Here is a 16,282-nt window from a genome sequence, read left to right as displayed (position 1 = left end):
ATGAATGCTGTGAATGCTACAATTTTAATTAAAACTTACCCTTGTCACAAAAATTTTCAAATTTTTAAAGATAGGAAAGAAAAGGTTGACCAAACTTCTTAAAACTTTACTTGTGGTTTAATTTTCAAACAATTTAAAAACTTAAAAATCTGTTTTTAAAATTTTAATTAAAATAAAAATATAAATTTTTTATAAACTTATATATTTTATTAAAAAGCTCGAACGGTAACAATTAAATACAACAATTCCCAAATGTCTCTTAGAGACAATATAAATATTTTACGATTTAACACCTAACATAAAACAATAGATTACAAAATCCTAAATACATTTACTGCTTTTCCGGCAAACAGATGTTGCCTGGGAACAATAATTGTATTTATTTACCCTTCTTGCATCTTGGCCAGGCGCTTCAGGTTAGTGAAGAACCGCAAGGTGAAGTGGTAGATCATCTCAACCAAGCTAAGAATTGAAAAGCCCATGAAGAGGCCGAAGATACCTCCGCAATTGGCCAGAAATTCTGTGATGCCGTAGAGCTCCGACCTCTTTGAGGTAATAAACTGGCTTTCCTTAAAGTAGATGGACAGGCGGGACATTTGCGAGCCGGGATACTCTTCCATAAAGTCGGTGTCGCCCTCGGCCAGAAGCATCTCTTCCAGGTCAAAGTTGGCCTGCGAGATCTCAGTGTTGTAGACCAACGACGTGCAGGCGGGCATGCAGTTGCAAGCAGACTCCACGCCACGTGAAATATCTCCAGCCGCATCGAGTGCTCTGATCCTCTTGAACTCCCTTACCAGGAGCTGGCGTTCTGCTCGATCGTAGCAGTGGATCTTGTCTTCGCCGCACACCGGCATATCCATGTTGCGGGGCATCGAAAACTTGACACACCCGCACTTGGTTAGAGTGAAGTTGGCCAGGCACTCCAGCTGGCAGTTGGACTCGGTGTACACCTTGAAAAAGCGAAGTGATCTTTCGTGGCTTAGGAAACACTGTCTCCTCTGAGGGTGGTAATCGGCGATGCCCGTTGACATGGTTATCATGTTTGGCTTTACGGCGATCAACACCTCCTTGCCCATGGGGATGCGTACAAACTGCTTCGATACCTGCGGCACATCATCGGGGGCATGTAGCAGGACCTGTAAAAATAAATCACAGGTTAGGTGGATTCCATACTTGAAATCGCTTATAAAAAGTACTTCCTTTAAGGCCCTACCTTAAATCCTTGAACTGGTCCGCGGCAGGCGTAGTCCACTTCCTGTTTGAAGCTCTGGAGAGCCAGGAAGATGCCCGATCTAGCACCAGCGCTGAGAACTCGTGCCGGAAACGTTTCCACGTCGCTGTTATGTGAATAGCCGGTCTCCAGAGTCCAGGGAGTGTGACGTGAGCTGATGTTCTCCATTTCCAGAGCCTCCCCACTGTGCTGGTATTGGTAGGTGTCCTCGCGGTAGATATCGCTGGCCCTCAATCCGTTGAACGTATAACAAATTCCTTCCTCGGTAAGAGTCTTGCGAAAGAACTTCTCACATTCTCCAAACCGGCTTAGCCAACGGCAGTAAAAGAAGTATCTGTCAAATTGGGGCAGCATCCTTTCCAAGACATCGAAGTAGTCGAGATCGTCACCGGCGATCAGTGGCATACCCTCTTCGATAATCTGGGTGTTGCACACATGCAGCAAGGTACGGAACTCCTCCAATTCCAAGGCGCTCACATTTGAAGGCTTAAAGACCCGGGAGGCACGATTTTCTTCACTAAACTGACTGTATAAATCGGCGTAGGTAGTTTCCTTTCCTGAGGGATTAGGTTACATTTAAGATGTTCGATTTTATATATTCGACTCACCTTTCTCTTTCAGTACTCTCTTCGTCTCTGAACAGACGGTTACGGCCGGAAAAGGAATATTCCAAACGGGAGTAGACTTCTCCGCAAAACTCACGATCACAGGCTGTCATAGTTCAAGTGCAATTGTTGTAGATTATTTTAGATCTTCTTCAAAGAACCTTACCGTTTCCGTCCATTTGGTGTAGGCACTGGAGATCAGCGTGGCGCAGGCATAGATGGAGATGACAAAGGTACACAGCCAAAAGATGCGTTCCCGTAGCGGGCGTTCTCGTTCCCCTAGGTACTGCACTCCGTGGATGGAGGTGTGGGCGCAATACTCATGATATGTGGTTAGGAGTCCCTCGCATGCGGTGGAGGCATCATCCGATGTATGGTGGTCCCGTTGCTCCCGTTGCTTTTCTCCAAGCATTATGCTGACTCCCCTTTCCAGGTCGAAGTCTATATCATCTCTTCCACTTTTTGGAAACATAATCAAGGAAAAGCTTACAAGCACGAATCAAAAATCACAAACATAAAACAAAGAGTTCGAGCTCGAGTAGGATTAAATACGCGGATTAGACATAGTTTCCGTTATTTAAGAGTTGTCAAGCTTTTATTAGGTATAATAATTTACAACCTACTATATTTTATTTAAAATAAAATGTCTATACTATGTTTATATAGAAAAAAAATAGTTTCGGAAAAAGCCCTAAACACCTCCAAATACAAGGTATTTTTTAAATTCAAATTTGTGGTTCCCAGTTAAGCTGGCGACAATAGGAATTTAATATCGATATATCGAATAGTGATGTTTCAAAGAGAAATCTAGGGTTTTTATAGCTAAAAGAGCTAAACTCTACGAGATACTAGCTATGCGGGCTGCTCTGTCTACATCAGATTAATTTAGAAGTAATTGCCACGATTTGATTTTCATTCTGAATAAAAGTGTTGATCGTAGGTAAATAAAAGCCCGTACTAAATAAGAGAGCGCTGGAGAGTCGGTGAAATTCCAGCGCCCAATATAGCAAGACCTGTTTGTTGTTGGCGTTGCTGTCCGATTTGTTGATAGTCGCTGTGCTGATCTTTGTTTTGCAGAGTGTCGTTCGCCGTGATCTTAACACGTTCGTTGTGCAAATCCAGGCGCAACAGGTGCAAACGCAGTGAAAGCATTGGAGAAATAGACAGAAAGAGATAACCGAGATGCCACCCGTGCAGTAAGCAGATTTGTTCTGACCCACATTCCAACCGCGCCAAGGCTTCTAACGCCCCACCGCCATAACTATTGCATCACTAGCCCTGAAAATCTCATCTGAAATCAGTTATCATCAAAAAAATAACCTTTTAAGGCCGCCAGGCAGGCGAATAATGCTGCTTTCACCCAACTTCATTACTCTTAGACGCCAGCAAACGGTTGGCACGCCAGTGGGATGCACTTTTCCTGCCAGATGTTTACTCCATCGATGACGTCATGGCCATTCAAATTTATTTTTAAACGCCGCCTCGCTTTTAGGTTGATTGGTGTGTGTGTGTATCTGTGTGTTGTTTACTATTTGCTTGTGCGACTGTGTGAGATACATTTGGGTGATGAGTGGGCCGCCGTGGGTTGGCGGCAATCCCTCAATCACATTCAAATCCGCTTTCAAAAGGTATAAAATACATCCAATAACTCTTCAGATATAGTAGGCCTAAAAGAAAACAACTAACAGCAAATTAGCTTATCTAGTAAATAATAATATATATTAACGTATCTTTTTGACCAATCTCTGGAGCCAGATATCCGCACGGTTTAATGCTCGCACTCGAACTGGCATAAGATATCTTTATTTTAAAAGCTGTCATGCCCAGAAGGAATTTAAGAAGCTTTTTTTTTTACCCTTGCAGGGGGTATTATGATAATGTCTAAAAATGTGCAACAATTATAGGGAGAAAGTTCCGATCTTAAAAAATAACTCTGATCAATATAACTTCTTGATCAGAACCAATGTCGATTCGATTTAGGGAAGGTCCATATTTCCTTCGATCAGACAGTTTCTTTGGCAGCTAGTCCTTTAAAGAATATCGACGATGTTTTGAAGATAAAAGGTTAAAAAAGGGAAAGGGAAAGTGGCGAAGAATCAAATGACTATATCCAAAAGCTGTCTTATATCTAAATGATTAGAAATGCCATATTTTCTACATATAATATTACAATTAGAAGTAGCCAGCCAAACCGCAAGGGTATATAAGCTTCGGCTTCTCCCGAATCAAGCTCTCCTTTCTTGATTCGTATGCATTCGACGGAAATATGATTCAGCCAACGTCAACAGAGCCGGCCGGCGATAAGGCCTCATTGTTTTGTCCATTTTGTCACTTCACGCCCTGCCCTAAAGTTGTGTTTCATTTAGCTCAAGCTCTAGCTGCCCGCCAACATGATGTACTCAAAGGTTGAAGTGTAATGGCCTCTAAAAACAATTTCATTTAAATTAAAAACTAATCCTGTCCCTGGATCTCAATTTCAGAGTTCAGGCAATCAACATGTCGCTGGGTGCAATGCATTGCACGCGTTGCTCCGACGGATTCGAGCCTACCGAGAAGATCGTCAATTCCAATGGGGAGCTCTGGCACACACAGTGTTTTGTGTAAGTAGAAATTCTAATACAAGATTCGTATTAATGTATAGATACATTATTGTTGCTATTTTATTTTTAGTTGCGCCCAGTGTTTCCGTCCCTTCCAGGATGGCATATTCTACGAATTTGAAGGACGCAAGTATTGCGAACGTGACTTCCATGTACTATTCGCACCATGTTGCAATAAGTGCGGCGAGTTTGTCATCGGCCGGGTGATTAAGGCCATGTCCGCCAGCTGGCATCCGCAGTGTTTCCGTTGCCAGTTGTGTGCCAAGGAGTTGGCTGATTGTGGATTCATCAAGAATCAGAACCGAGCCCTGTGTCACGAGTGCAATGCTAAGGTGAAGGCTGAAATCACCGGCCGATATGTATGCCAGAAATGCCAGTAAGTGCTGTAATTTGTAAATATCCTCCTAAAATTAAATATTGTTTTTTTTCCATAGCGGCCTCATCGACGAGGAACCTTTGCGTTTCCGCGGAGAAGTCTATCATGGCTATCACTTTAGTTGCACCGCCTGTGGAACCGAACTGGATTCCACGGCAAGAGAGGTGAAGAGTCGCCCTGGATTGGCTGCCAACGATATGGTGCGTTTTAGTCATTAACTCTCGAGTAACCCAAAATAATTGGAACATTTATTTTGTAGAATGAACTGTATTGTCTTCGCTGCCACGATAAGATGGGCATTCCCATTTGTGGAGCCTGTCGTCGGCCAATCGAGGAGCGTGTGGTGACGGCGCTGGGAAAACACTGGCACGTTGAGCATTTTGTCTGTGCCAAGTGCGAAAAGCCGTTCCTGGGTCACCGGCACTACGAGAAACGCGGTCTAGCCTACTGTGAAACCCACTATCACCAGCTTTTCGGCAATCTGTGCTTTGTTTGCAACCAGGTCATTGGCGGAGATGGTGAGTAAATAGTTTATAATCACACTGGCTTATCCCAGTTTTTATATGAACGTCGTATAACTGAATCGTATCGTATAACTAAATAACTGAGTAAACATTTTTTTCTTATTAGTATTCACGGCCCTCAACAAAGCCTGGTGTGTACATCACTTTGCCTGTTCCGTATGCGATACGAAAATGACGCAAAAGTCCAAGTTCTACGAGTACGACGAGAAACCGGTGTGCAAAAAGTGCTACGAGAGGTTCCCTAACGAACTTCGTCGTCGCTTGCGCACTGCCCACGAGATGACCATGAAGAAGAACATCTAAAAATCTGGGAAATCTTCCACGCCAATCAGTGCCTTTTGTCTTTGTAGTCCTGCTGACCCTCCCGTTTTTAACATTCGAGAGCTTTAATCGCTTGTCTTGTGGAACACTAAAAACCATTGTGCGTGTCTTTTCAATCGTTTTTAACAATGTATGTAATTTATTATTTGAAAATCAACGGCAGCTAATATCTAGGAAACGAATAAGAATTTTGTATTAACAGCCTTTAACGTTGTTATTTAATTGAAATATATTTATACGTAAATGTTTTTGAAATGAAAAATGATGAAGTAGTAAGATTTTTCTTTGGTCATCTATAAACTAGGAATTGAAATTGAGAAATCATAATATTCGTTAACATTTTTAGTACAAACTATTCAATTTTTCCATAATAACACGCGATTTTATCATGGCCACGTTAGTTAAATAGCCGACACTGTCAATATGAACCAGTTTGTGGGGTTGTATGACTTCTGACAAGAATGAAAGCTGAGCAGCATTCGGCTTATGCGGAAAACCTTAAAGAATAGTGCAAATTTGGTTTCAGTGTAAAAATGAATTCAAAAATCAATCTATTATTTACAAACCTTCAAGCACGCAAATGTTTGTGGAACAAGGTGTGGTGAAGTTTGTTGGATAACGACGGATATCCTGCTCGGTTAAATCTTCCACATTGGTATAGTCCACGTATAGCACTCGATACTTAGTCTCTTCATTGGGTGATGTTTTTATCTGCTCAACCTTACCACGATGCCATGAACCCTCATATTTGGCGATAACGTATTCCTTGACACTGTTTGGAAAAAAATTGATTATTACATTAAAATTATATGAGATAAAAAATTACGCTGGCTTATATGGTTTCGAATCGGCGATTGCCGCCAATTGACTGTTCAATGTGGAAAATTCAGCGGCGTATGAGCTATCGAACGCCCCAAAAATACCCCGATCGATTCTTGAATTATCCACAACGAAAACATCGATGCCGTCCTTCCCATCAATGCTGAATTTACGTATTTCGAATGGCTGGAAAAAAATAACATTTTGATTAAATATAAATTAGTATTAAGAAAAACTGAAAACTACTTACCGGATTTAACAAGGGTTCCATTTTTGAAATCATAGGACCATTGGCTTCGGGTGATTTTCCTAAACCCATGGGTTCAAACAACTTATTTTGTGGAGCCATTTCTTTGGCCTTTAATTGGATTAATGCCTCTTTAATATCTTCTTCCAGAGATTTCGACTCGACTGTAGACGGTACTGTTTCGGAACCTAAGGCAGTGGTGGATTGTCGCTTTGTCCTTTCCAACGACAAAATCTTTTCAAAGAATTCCTGGCTTGGAAATTTCTTTTCATCAGGAGAATGATTTGAAGAGTTGTTTACCTTTTCGGATGGATTTTGAGTAGTTGTTTGACTCTGACTATCTTTTGGAATATTCATAATTTGCTCGTTCATGCATTTTAAAGCATCTACAGAGTATTTGATTGGAACGGGAGTACTTTTCATAGAAGATGCTTCTTTGGTAGCAGTATCAATAGGTTCCGGCGTTTTGGAAGGCTTTAAATCGTCTTCGACAGAATTATTTATAATGTTATTTGAAGAAGTTCCTTGTCCTAGGAGTTTTGCCCCCATGGCTTTCCAAAAATCTTCAAATAAATTGAGAAATTATTATTAGATTATTTTTTTGAGATTTCGATTTTTTTCATTTCTAGTGGGGTCGACTTACCTTCGACGCTAAAAGTTTTATTGGGTTTTGGCACATTCGAGGGTTCTTTAGGGGCTTCAACTTTTGGCAGATCCGGTGAAAGCGATTTACTGTTAACTTCATTTGAAAGTTTGATTACTTCCTTTTTAGAAATTTCGATCGATGAAGATTGCTGTTTCGGTAGCTCTTTGTTACTGGTCTGGGGCATCTCATCAGCTTGAACACGCTTATCAGATAAAAACTGCCTAATAAGTGAATTTAACGACTGCGCGGTATTTGGATTAATTAAATCTACGCTAATGTGGCCAGGCGTCTTTTTATAATAGACCACAAACTTTTCCCCTTCAAATTGGGAAACAAATTTGACATACGCATCGTTAAACATTTTGTGGGGCACATCCATCAGTTGTACCACTTTGGAATAACACGGAAGTGATATCAGTTCCTCATTGATTTCACGTAAATCCGACCTATTTCTCAGCTTTTCAGTGCCTTGATCCATAAGCATTACCTTTACGTTTTGGTTAACAATATTCAAGACTTGGGCACGGTGAAACGTCCCATTGTGACGGGCAAGACAATAGCCATATACATTCAGTTTTCCCAATTTGGGCATCTCATTACCAACGGCATTGATCTATTTCAAAAGGAAATAATAAGTTAATAACTCAAAAATAGGGAGTATAAAGTACATTTTAGTATAAACTGAATGGTTTAAAAGGTTAGAAGGTGCAGAGCCATTTCTATTTATTTCAAAATATATTTATTGATACAATGAATGTATCAAAATAAAGCGCTGAATGTTGTATCAAAATCGAATTATTTTTTGTTTAAAGGAATTTTGTGTGATTGCCCCATCGAAAGTTATTTTATTCTTAAACTGATTACAATATTTCCCGCATATGTACATATACACATTTATGTATGTATGTATGAACAATAAAGGCTCAGATTACTTTCTCAGAGCTGCACAGTTCAGACATCCATACCAAAAATGTGTATAAGTAACGCATTTATATGATTGTATGCTGCTATACAAGATCTCAATGCGTATGAGATTTAATTCCAAAGTATTGGGGTAATTTTTGGGACTCAAGTAGCTTATGTTATACAGACCTTTTCGCACACTTGCTTATATGCCACGTCAGCAGGTTCTCTAGCATCGCGAATATAGCATCGGTTAGAAGAACAGAATGCGTTAAGATACACAAGAGTATTGCTGGGCGGCATGCTCACGTTCGAGATATGCTTTACTTTAAATTTGCTGCCGCTGCAATTCGATACTTTGTTGGTGGTCTCCGGAATAGCTGGATTTTCTTGGTGTGTAACGCTTCTAGTACTGCTGACACTTTGATCTCTATTCAAATCGGAATTGCGGATGGGATTTGCAGTGCGAGCTGGAGGCGGTTGCACTGCCTCATCCACGTCTTTATCAGGTGCAGCTGTAAGTCTGCCCTGTATCGACAATTCATCGGCGACTTGATGCAGGGAAAACGAGCTTGGATAAACCAAGGCAGGCATCGGAAAGCATATGTAGCGATGACGCTGCCAGTCCTTAACCTGGCAGTCCTTGCAACAGTAAAAGTCTCCACATCGTTGGCAGGCTCTTTCCGCTACGTCTGCGCACAATACGCATTTTCCTTTTCTTTCCGAGGACTAAAAATAAAAGATGGTGCCGTGTTGAACAGGTTTTCTTGGTGTTTTTATTGGCACTCACTTGAGGAGTTATAAACTCTTTTTTGGGCGGCATCGTTTCCAGGTCTAAATTTCGGCAATAGAAAAACTGGGAATTCAACGCAAAGCTTGTAAGTAGGGTTGTTGATAAGACTTAAAAACTATAATATATCGATGTTTGTTGGTTGTTATCGGGGCTGCCTCACTCGCGTTTTGAACATATCGGTGACAAAATTTTAATAAACCATTTTTTTATATTCGAATTTTTTTTCAGAGTTACTTTTGTATGGGTTTTGTATAATGTATTAGATTAAGGTTTGATTTTAATGTTAAACCAATTGCAGTGAAACGTAGAAAACTGCTTTGTGTCCCAGTCTTTTAACTGCTTGGACTGCTTGAAAAATACTGCAAAATAAATAATCGATAGACTTTTAGTATTTGTCCGTTACTTTTTAAATTTCGCGGCATTGTTCCGAGTGTTCACTAGAGTCCTAGGTTTTCTTGTCTCGTCTGCCCCAATACTAGGCAATTATTTTACTCATCGCATTTTTCTTCGTTTCTTAGCTTGACCTCGCGCAGTTAATCATTCACATCGATAATTGGATGGTAGATGTCTCTATTCGTTATGGATTGCAGTTCCGCTCCCGAGAACGAATTTATAGCGTGCATTATATTCGGACAGTTTAATTGAGTATCGACATTTATTAATTCGTCCGGCCGTTTTAGTATAATGCCAGTAATTTGTTGGTCCATCCGAATTTACCCACTCAAGGCTTTCAACACTCTTAGATGTGGACCCATTGAGGACTGGTTAAGTTTTCGTTTCTGGTTTCCTTTTCAGGGTATTTGCATGTTAAAGGGAAAAGGTAGAGGCCCAGCTTCGAGCGTCAGCTATGCACATTAATTAGGCCGGTTCATTAGACACATGTCCATCAAGAGTGGCTCTGATCCAGGACCAAAACTGAAACCAAGGCTTGACGACTTCGCCGCCGGCGAGGGAATTTATTCCAAGCCAAAGCTGGGCTGCGTCTCGTGTTGCCTGTTTTATGTAATTAAGCCAGGCGCTCACTATTTAAATTGCTCCTGAATGGCGAAGGGACGCAGAGGATTTGGGCGGCATGGGCACTCAAAAAAATAAGTAAAATTGTACATTACAATTCCTTGAACATAAAGGATATGGTTTTCTCAATAGGTCTACGTTTATGTTTTATCCTAAATTTCTGTGATAAGTGTAGATTTTTTTTCAGTATATTCCATATGCGCCTCGGTGTATCACGAATTGGCAATTGAGGGCCAGCCGGGATCGGCTTCAAGCTCAAGCCCTGGCCAAGTGCAATTTACGGGCAGGGCAGCAGCCTTGGTCAGCCGCCAGCCTCCGAATCAAGATCCTCATCCTCCCAACAAAGCCCAGCCGAGGAGATCGGGATGGCCGAGAGTCAAGACGACGTTCGCTCGTCAGCGCTTGAGCCAATAATTATGGTTATTAATCGGCCTGGGAATTGGCTGCTAATTTGCAGTTTAGTTACAAATTCTGGCCGCCAGCGTGCAATTACCCGCTTAAATTATAGCCTCAAAATAAACAAAACACCGCAACGCCAACAAGAATCGTTGTTCTCGATGGCTATGACTCCTGTTGCCAGTGTTTTTCGAATTATTTTAGAAGTATTCTGAGGTATGGAAAAGGTCACACCACTTAAGGCACTGGAAAAAAATGCGTAAACATTATTTGTATATTATATTTGTAATTTAACAGGCAATTAATTAAGAAAATGATTTAAAAAGTATTTGTAGTTATTTATGTTAAGTTATTTTGCCTATCTCTTTCCCTGAAGTTGTTATTCTATATTTTATTTTCTGGTGCAGCGTCAATGATTGTTAACCCTTGTGCGTGTTTGCTTATCACGAATCTTATCGACGATTAAGCCGGGTCAATACCGCACATCAGCTAATGATGCTGGCAGTTCGGTGCTGCAACTCATAATTAGACGCCAGTTCTGGGGCGTTACTCAATCAAGAGTTGATGGCACAACCCTCCATCCAGCGCAGCATCATCATCATCATTATCATCAGAGGAGCAAACTATCCTGCTGCATGATCGCGGCAACTACAACATAATTTCCAGACGTCGACGCGTTGCTCTACCAATTTCGGAGGCGCGCTGGCAACACTTTTGGGCCGCCAAATCAAATCGTGTGCTGTTTATTTAAATAACCATAATTTACCGCACCATCCCCAGCCGCCTCTGCCCCCGCATCTGCATTTTCCCCTCCTCACAGTACTCTCGATGCTTCTGGGGCTATTTATTAACCCACACATTCAAGAGAACTGCACTGAACTGAACCACTCCGAAACGATCCTTGGCTTTTATGGCCTGGCACATGATTTTCCAAGTCTGTGAGAACATAAAAATTCAATTTAATATGCTTCCAAGATCATCGTGAAACCAAGTTGGCCTCTTCTTTCTCAGATTTAGCTGGAAAACTTTTTGTCTAGGGCTAGAGCTCAATGAATTTTGAATTTACCCTTGTATCCAATGTCCAATCAATGCTGGCTCTGATCCAAATAAGTTGTAGGTGTTTGGATAGTGCGTCAGTTTTGTTTTTAATATCGATTCTAATCTAAGATTACAAATAGAACGAATTGTTTTACAAACTACAAATGCAAGGCCTCGGAACAAAAACCTGAATATTAGATTCCTGCAAAGTTTTGCTGGGAGTTTTATGGTAAGTTGGCATGAAAAAGATAAGTATAGTCATACATAATTGCAAAAAAAAACAACAAAGTAAATTATAAAAATTACAATTAAACAACAAAATCAACAATAAAAAAATAAACAAAAAAATAAATAGGTATTTTTCCAATTTCGGTGCTGCCTAAGAGGAACCTATGAGAATCGAGGAGGAGGTCGATATTTCCCAATTATTTATTTTAAAAATGTTTATTTAATATTTAGCAAATTAAAGCATCTTTTGAAAGTTATAACATGGAAAAAACGGTAAACTTGGACTTTTTATTACTATTTGACTTCTGTTAGTCCTCAAAGGTAGGCAATGAAACATTTTTACCTCATAAGCAAAAATGTTTACTTTCTGAAATTATAGAAGAATTAAATTAACTAGGGATATGTAAGGAATGTAATGAATTTAGCATATACATACATACATATGTCGCAAATATCGGATATATATAGTTGACCGATCCGTATAGAAGTTGAGACCGAATTTTAAGTCCCAAGCTTTTTATGAGCATCATCATCATGAGCATGAAAACTTGACAGATCGGATTAGATGCCAAAAAATCCATAGTATCCATAGAAAGTCCCAAACTTTTATCTTAAACAAGAAAGGAAAGCTAACTTCGGGCGGAGCCGAAGTTTATATACCCTTGCAGTTAAAACCGGATATATATCGCAAACATCGGATATAGTTGGCCGATCCTTATGAACACATCATAATAAAACCAATTAACTAAAATAAAAAATCTAAAACAAGTCCCAAGCTTCTATCTTCAAAAATAAGAAAGTTGATATTTCTACCAAATACCATTTCCGACCGTTCAGTTAAATGGCAGCTATAGGATATAGTTGGCCGATCCTAATGAAATTTCCTAGGTCGGATTAACTGAACAAAAATATAATCTGTACCAAATTCCAGCTTTCTATCTTCAAAAACACGAAAGTTGGGTCATTTCCGATCGTTCAGTTATATGGCAGCTATAAGATATAGTCGGCCGATCCTTATGAAATTTGGCATGTCGTATTATTTTGCCAAAAATAGCTCTCATGTGAAATTTGAACTCTCTAACTCTAAAAACACCGAAGTTATACCATTTCCGATCAATCAGTTATATGGCAGCTATAAGATATAGTCGGCCGATCCCGGCCGTTCCGACTTATATACTGCGTGCAAAGGAAAGAAGGGTGTGTGCAAAGTTTCAAGACGATAGCTTCAAAACTGAGAGACTAGTTCGCGTAGAAACGGACAGACAGACAGACAGACGGACAGACGGACAGACGGACATGCTCATATCAACTCAGGAGGTGATCCTGATCAAGAATATATATACTTTATAGGGTCGGAGATGTCTCCTTCACTGCGTTGCACACTTTTGGACAAAATTATAATACCCTCTGCAAGGGTATAAAAATACCACAGTTATGGCTTTTCGATCAATCAGTTATATGACAGCTGTAGGCTATAATCGACCGATCGTGGCAGTTGCCATCCGACCGACTAGCAGAATACATATGTTGTAATAAAATTGTAACCCAATCCTGATTCCTTGACACCTTTTTGCTGTTTCAACAATTTAGTATACCACCAGAATTATTATACATATTAAAGCCGTCATATGTCGATTTTGGCCAAGTGCCAGGACATAACGCGATCGATTCCATTATAAGCAATTTATGATCTCACCGCTGAGAACGTCATCCCACCGAAAGTGGTCAGGTAAATTGGCCAAGTCGTTGGGTCCGATAATCTCCGAAGATCTTTTGCTTAAGTGGATCCTAGTTGGATGGTTGGTGGACTCAGCACGTCAAGTTTAGAAAAATGAGCTTGTTAACGCTCCATGATGAGCCCAGTTAGTGTCTGCTGCCATGATCTAAACCATATAACCCGGAGCCAGATCGATTCCACTCGATCGTTCGCAGATGGAGATGGATGAGAATGTGGAGGCTAGGCAGTGCTTGCATCTCCTCTCGATCGTCCCTCGATGCGAGACTCTTCATTAGGGCTCTGTGTAAAATTACAACACGATAACACGTAATCATTAGCGTGGCTTCAGAAACGGTGTGAGCAAACAATTTGGGGGCCGTATATCCGAACAAGGCAACACAGCTTCAATTTGCAGTTTCATTATCAAACGAGCCAAGAACATAATTTGGCTAAGGCCAAACATTTGGCAACAGTCAGGGAAATCGTCAAAGGCCTGGCCAGAACGGCGAGAGGCCAATTTGCCGTTCTGGCCAGGCTGGTAGTCCGTCTATCGATCACGTTTCGAACTGAAAGGCACGACCATGACGAGGAGGCCAACACAGTGGTTGAAAAAAGTGTACTTCTTTATTTATCATATATAACAAGATGTATTATAAAAACTAAATAAAAAAGATATGACTTCATTCAATTAAGTTTATGATTCAAAAGTCAATAATTTAGAAGGTTTTTAAAATGGCTCCTTCAAATGAAAAATTCTTCAACTGATTATTTTTAGCTTGCACTTAATGAAATATACTTATTTTATTAAAATGTAGTAATGAGATAAAAACAGCCAACCACTGTGCGATGTCTTCCTCGATAATGCGGCGCTTTGCGGTTGCAGTTGCAAAGTTTTCCAAGACGCCATTGCTGCCACAAAAGGGAATACTAAGTGTGTGTGTGTGTGTTGCATGCGAGGGAGGCCTGACAATTTAGAACTTTTATGCAATTAATTGCGACAGTTTTGTGCCAGGAATGTGCCTCAGAGGCTTCATTTCCTTCACTGCGCCTCGCTCTCCGACGTTATTCTCCATTCCATTCGGAACCGTTGCTATTGCTGCCGTTCTAACCACTTTTGGGCCGTTAATTTAAAAATTGTGCTCACGTTCTGGCAATTTGCTGACCACCCACATGCAAATCCACCGCCGCTGTACCACTATATGTCTTCGATTACCATCCCACTCCACGGGAGGTGGAATTCGCAGAAAATTAGCAACCCGCCAGCGAGTAAGCATTTGATTTGATTCGAATCGAATCGAATAGAATCGAGTTGGCCCGAGTAGAGTTAAGTTTGCGTTGGGTCTGCTGTTTGTCTAATTTGACACTTGGGGCAGTTGTGCAATTTGCCTTATAGGTGGGTTGAATGCCACACAACTGTGGACCTCTGAGTGGGTGCGGGGCTTTGTTAGCTTTCGGTATCCAAAGATTGGCACTGGCAATGGGTGCTAATGCTGGGTTTTGTCTCGAATTGGCCATCTTGTGTGTATGATTGAATCAACTTGTTTTTGAGGGCCATTGTAAGGCCCATGATTTCGATTGTTTGCCAATTGGCAAATTATTCTTAGAGATTGTTGCCGCAAAATGGCTAAACTAAAATGCCAAATTGATAATTATATTTAACGAGCAAAATTTTGATAAATTTAAAAGGTTGAAGCTAAGTAGCTATTGTTATGTTAAGACTTACAAACATTCTTAACGTAAAGCGTAAGTTTAGAGTTTAGAGTTTAGAGTAGTAATAGGTTTATGTAGCACTTTTAAAAAAAAATTTCATGACAAATTAGCAAAGTAAATATATGTATAGTAAATGACGGTCCAAACCCAAGTCATAGTCTTGGTCTTAGTCTAAGTCAAAAGAGAAAACTTGAGCCACAGCAACTGCAAATGCCAAACATTTACGATTGCTGGTTAAGCTTCCTTGTATGGGCTGTCAAAGCTAGTCGAGAAGTCGAGAACTCCAGCTTGCGGAAAAGACATGCACAGAGGCATGCCGAGATCGGGGAGAGTCTCCTGGCCAAGTCTCCTGACCAGTCTGGGCCGGGCAGTCCGAGTCAATATATATTCCAAAAGGAATTCCGCAAATAATTGCAGAGCGGTCGAAACTTATGGCAATTGTGTGGCCAAGCTGACTTGGAACGCTAGGCTTTACCACTTGAAAAAAAAAACTTATAAAGATGAATGACATTTATGACTTATTGGCAAACAAAATAGATTTTTCCTAACGTTGTAAATAGTGTTATTTCAAAACCAATTATATTATGAAATTGTTTCAGGTTTCAAGTATTCTATCCTGTTTTTTAAGTGTAGCTTTGGGCTGCTCACGTCGCATACATCACGTGCAAACAAAAACAAAGCTGCAGAAAGCAAGAAAAAAGAGTAAACATTTCGAATGCAAATAAAAAGTCGCGCCAATAAACTAGACTTCGCGACGGCGGCAGGGACTCAGATTCGGGCTGGAGCCCAGACAATGACAATGCAACTGGGACCGCGGGGTCTTCGAGTGGGTCTGAAGGGAGTTCGACCGGGCAAGGGAGGCGGAACTCAGACCGGGATCCAGCAAATCCACGACGTCATGATGTCTCGCTGGGATTTGGATTTCAGCCTGATCCACTCCCTTTGGTACACCCTTGGAGTCTTCTTGATCGCAAAATTGCATACAAATCGGTTGTTTGGTAAATTTAACATAAGCGCGTCAGTAGCGCCTCTGGTCTGTGTCCGTGTGGCTTTCTGCTCTCTGTGGCAAGCTTGGAATAATTTAAAGCGGCCAAAAGGCAGCCACAGAGCCGAA

The 16,282-nt window shown here is 40.7% G+C and overlaps 3 protein-coding genes across 6 annotated transcripts; 1 reads left to right on the top strand and 2 right to left on the bottom strand.

Annotated features, from left to right (window-relative positions):
• Nucleotides 1–192: 192 nt before the first annotated feature.
• rpk (ripped pocket) lies at nucleotides 193–2,684 on the bottom strand. The gene is made up of 4 exons (XM_017249745.3): nucleotides 2,003–2,684; nucleotides 1,840–1,942; nucleotides 1,214–1,788; nucleotides 193–1,136 (listed from the first exon to the last, which is right to left on the bottom strand). Exons 1-4 carry the CDS (start codon nucleotides 2,306–2,308, stop codon nucleotides 384–386), a joined length of 1,737 nt encoding a protein of 578 aa, XP_017105234.2. The 5' UTR covers nucleotides 2,309–2,684; the 3' UTR covers nucleotides 193–383.
• stck (LIM zinc finger domain containing stck) lies at nucleotides 2,673–5,919 on the top strand. Of its 3 annotated transcripts, XM_017249747.3 has the most exons (7): nucleotides 2,690–2,776; nucleotides 2,914–3,032; nucleotides 4,317–4,436; nucleotides 4,507–4,812; nucleotides 4,871–5,012; nucleotides 5,072–5,330; nucleotides 5,443–5,919. In XM_017249747.3, the coding sequence occupies exons 2-7, from the start codon at nucleotides 3,019–3,021 to the stop codon at nucleotides 5,637–5,639; spliced, it is 1,038 nt and encodes a 345-aa protein (XP_017105236.1). In that variant the 5' UTR covers nucleotides 2,690–2,776; nucleotides 2,914–3,018; the 3' UTR covers nucleotides 5,640–5,919. The 3 variants fall into 3 exon arrangements, with proteins under 3 accessions (XP_017105237.1, XP_017105236.1, XP_017105235.2); XM_017249748.2 differs by lacking the exon at nucleotides 2,914–3,032 and having other exon boundaries at nucleotides 2,673–2,776; XM_017249746.3 differs by lacking the exons at nucleotides 2,690–2,776; nucleotides 2,914–3,032 and adding an exon at nucleotides 4,182–4,249.
• Nucleotides 5,862–9,306, bottom strand: Veneno (veneno). Of its 2 annotated transcripts, XM_017249744.3 has the most exons (7): nucleotides 9,063–9,306; nucleotides 8,462–9,001; nucleotides 7,367–7,982; nucleotides 6,727–7,286; nucleotides 6,484–6,662; nucleotides 6,224–6,429; nucleotides 5,862–6,154 (listed from the first exon to the last, which is right to left on the bottom strand). In XM_017249744.3, exons 1-7 carry the CDS (start codon nucleotides 9,093–9,095, stop codon nucleotides 6,000–6,002), a joined length of 2,289 nt encoding a protein of 762 aa, XP_017105233.2. In that variant the 5' UTR covers nucleotides 9,096–9,306; the 3' UTR covers nucleotides 5,862–5,999. The 2 variants fall into 2 exon arrangements, with proteins under 2 accessions (XP_017105233.2, XP_070136977.1); XM_070280876.1 differs by lacking the exons at nucleotides 8,462–9,001; nucleotides 9,063–9,306 and adding an exon at nucleotides 8,038–8,220.
• Nucleotides 9,307–16,282: the final 6,976 nt, after the last annotated feature.

This window comes from Drosophila bipectinata, chromosome 3R (genome assembly GCF_030179905.1).
Source record: "Drosophila bipectinata strain 14024-0381.07 chromosome 3R, DbipHiC1v2, whole genome shotgun sequence".
Classification (NCBI taxonomy): domain Eukaryota; kingdom Metazoa; phylum Arthropoda; class Insecta; order Diptera; family Drosophilidae; genus Drosophila; species Drosophila bipectinata.
The sequence above is the reverse complement of the archived record's forward strand: the minus strand, read 5'-3'. Positions and strand labels throughout refer to the sequence as shown.

Excerpts from the sequence above, each read along its gene's own strand:
- stck (XM_017249746.3), top strand. The coding sequence starts at position 4,227 with ATGATGTACTCAAAGGTTGAAGT. Across the intron at positions 4,250-4,316 it reads ATGTACTCAAAGGTTGAAGT|AGTTCAGGCAATCAACATGT; the intron begins GTAATGGCCTCT and ends TCTCAATTTCAG. Across the intron at positions 4,813-4,870 it reads TATGTATGCCAGAAATGCCA|CGGCCTCATCGACGAGGAAC; the intron begins GTAAGTGCTGTA and ends TTTTTTCCATAG.
- rpk (XM_017249745.3), bottom strand. The coding sequence starts at position 2,308 with ATGTTTCCAAAAAGTGGAAGAGATGATATAGACTTCGACCTGGAAAGG. Across the intron at positions 1,789-1,839 it reads GAGAGTACTGAAAGAGAAAG|GAAAGGAAACTACCTACGCC; the intron begins GTGAGTCGAATA and ends CTAATCCCTCAG. Across the intron at positions 1,137-1,213 it reads GACCAGTTCAAGGATTTAAG|GTCCTGCTACATGCCCCCGA; the intron begins GTAGGGCCTTAA and ends TTATTTTTACAG.
- Veneno (XM_017249744.3), bottom strand. The coding sequence starts at position 9,095 with ATGCCGCCCAAAAAAGAGTTTATAACTCCTCAA. Across the intron at positions 6,430-6,483 it reads TCGAAACCATATAAGCCAGC|TGTCAAGGAATACGTTATCG; the intron begins GTAATTTTTTAT and ends TTTTCCAAACAG. Across the intron at positions 6,155-6,223 it reads AAACATTTGCGTGCTTGAAG|GTTTTCCGCATAAGCCGAAT; the intron begins GTTTGTAAATAA and ends CTATTCTTTAAG.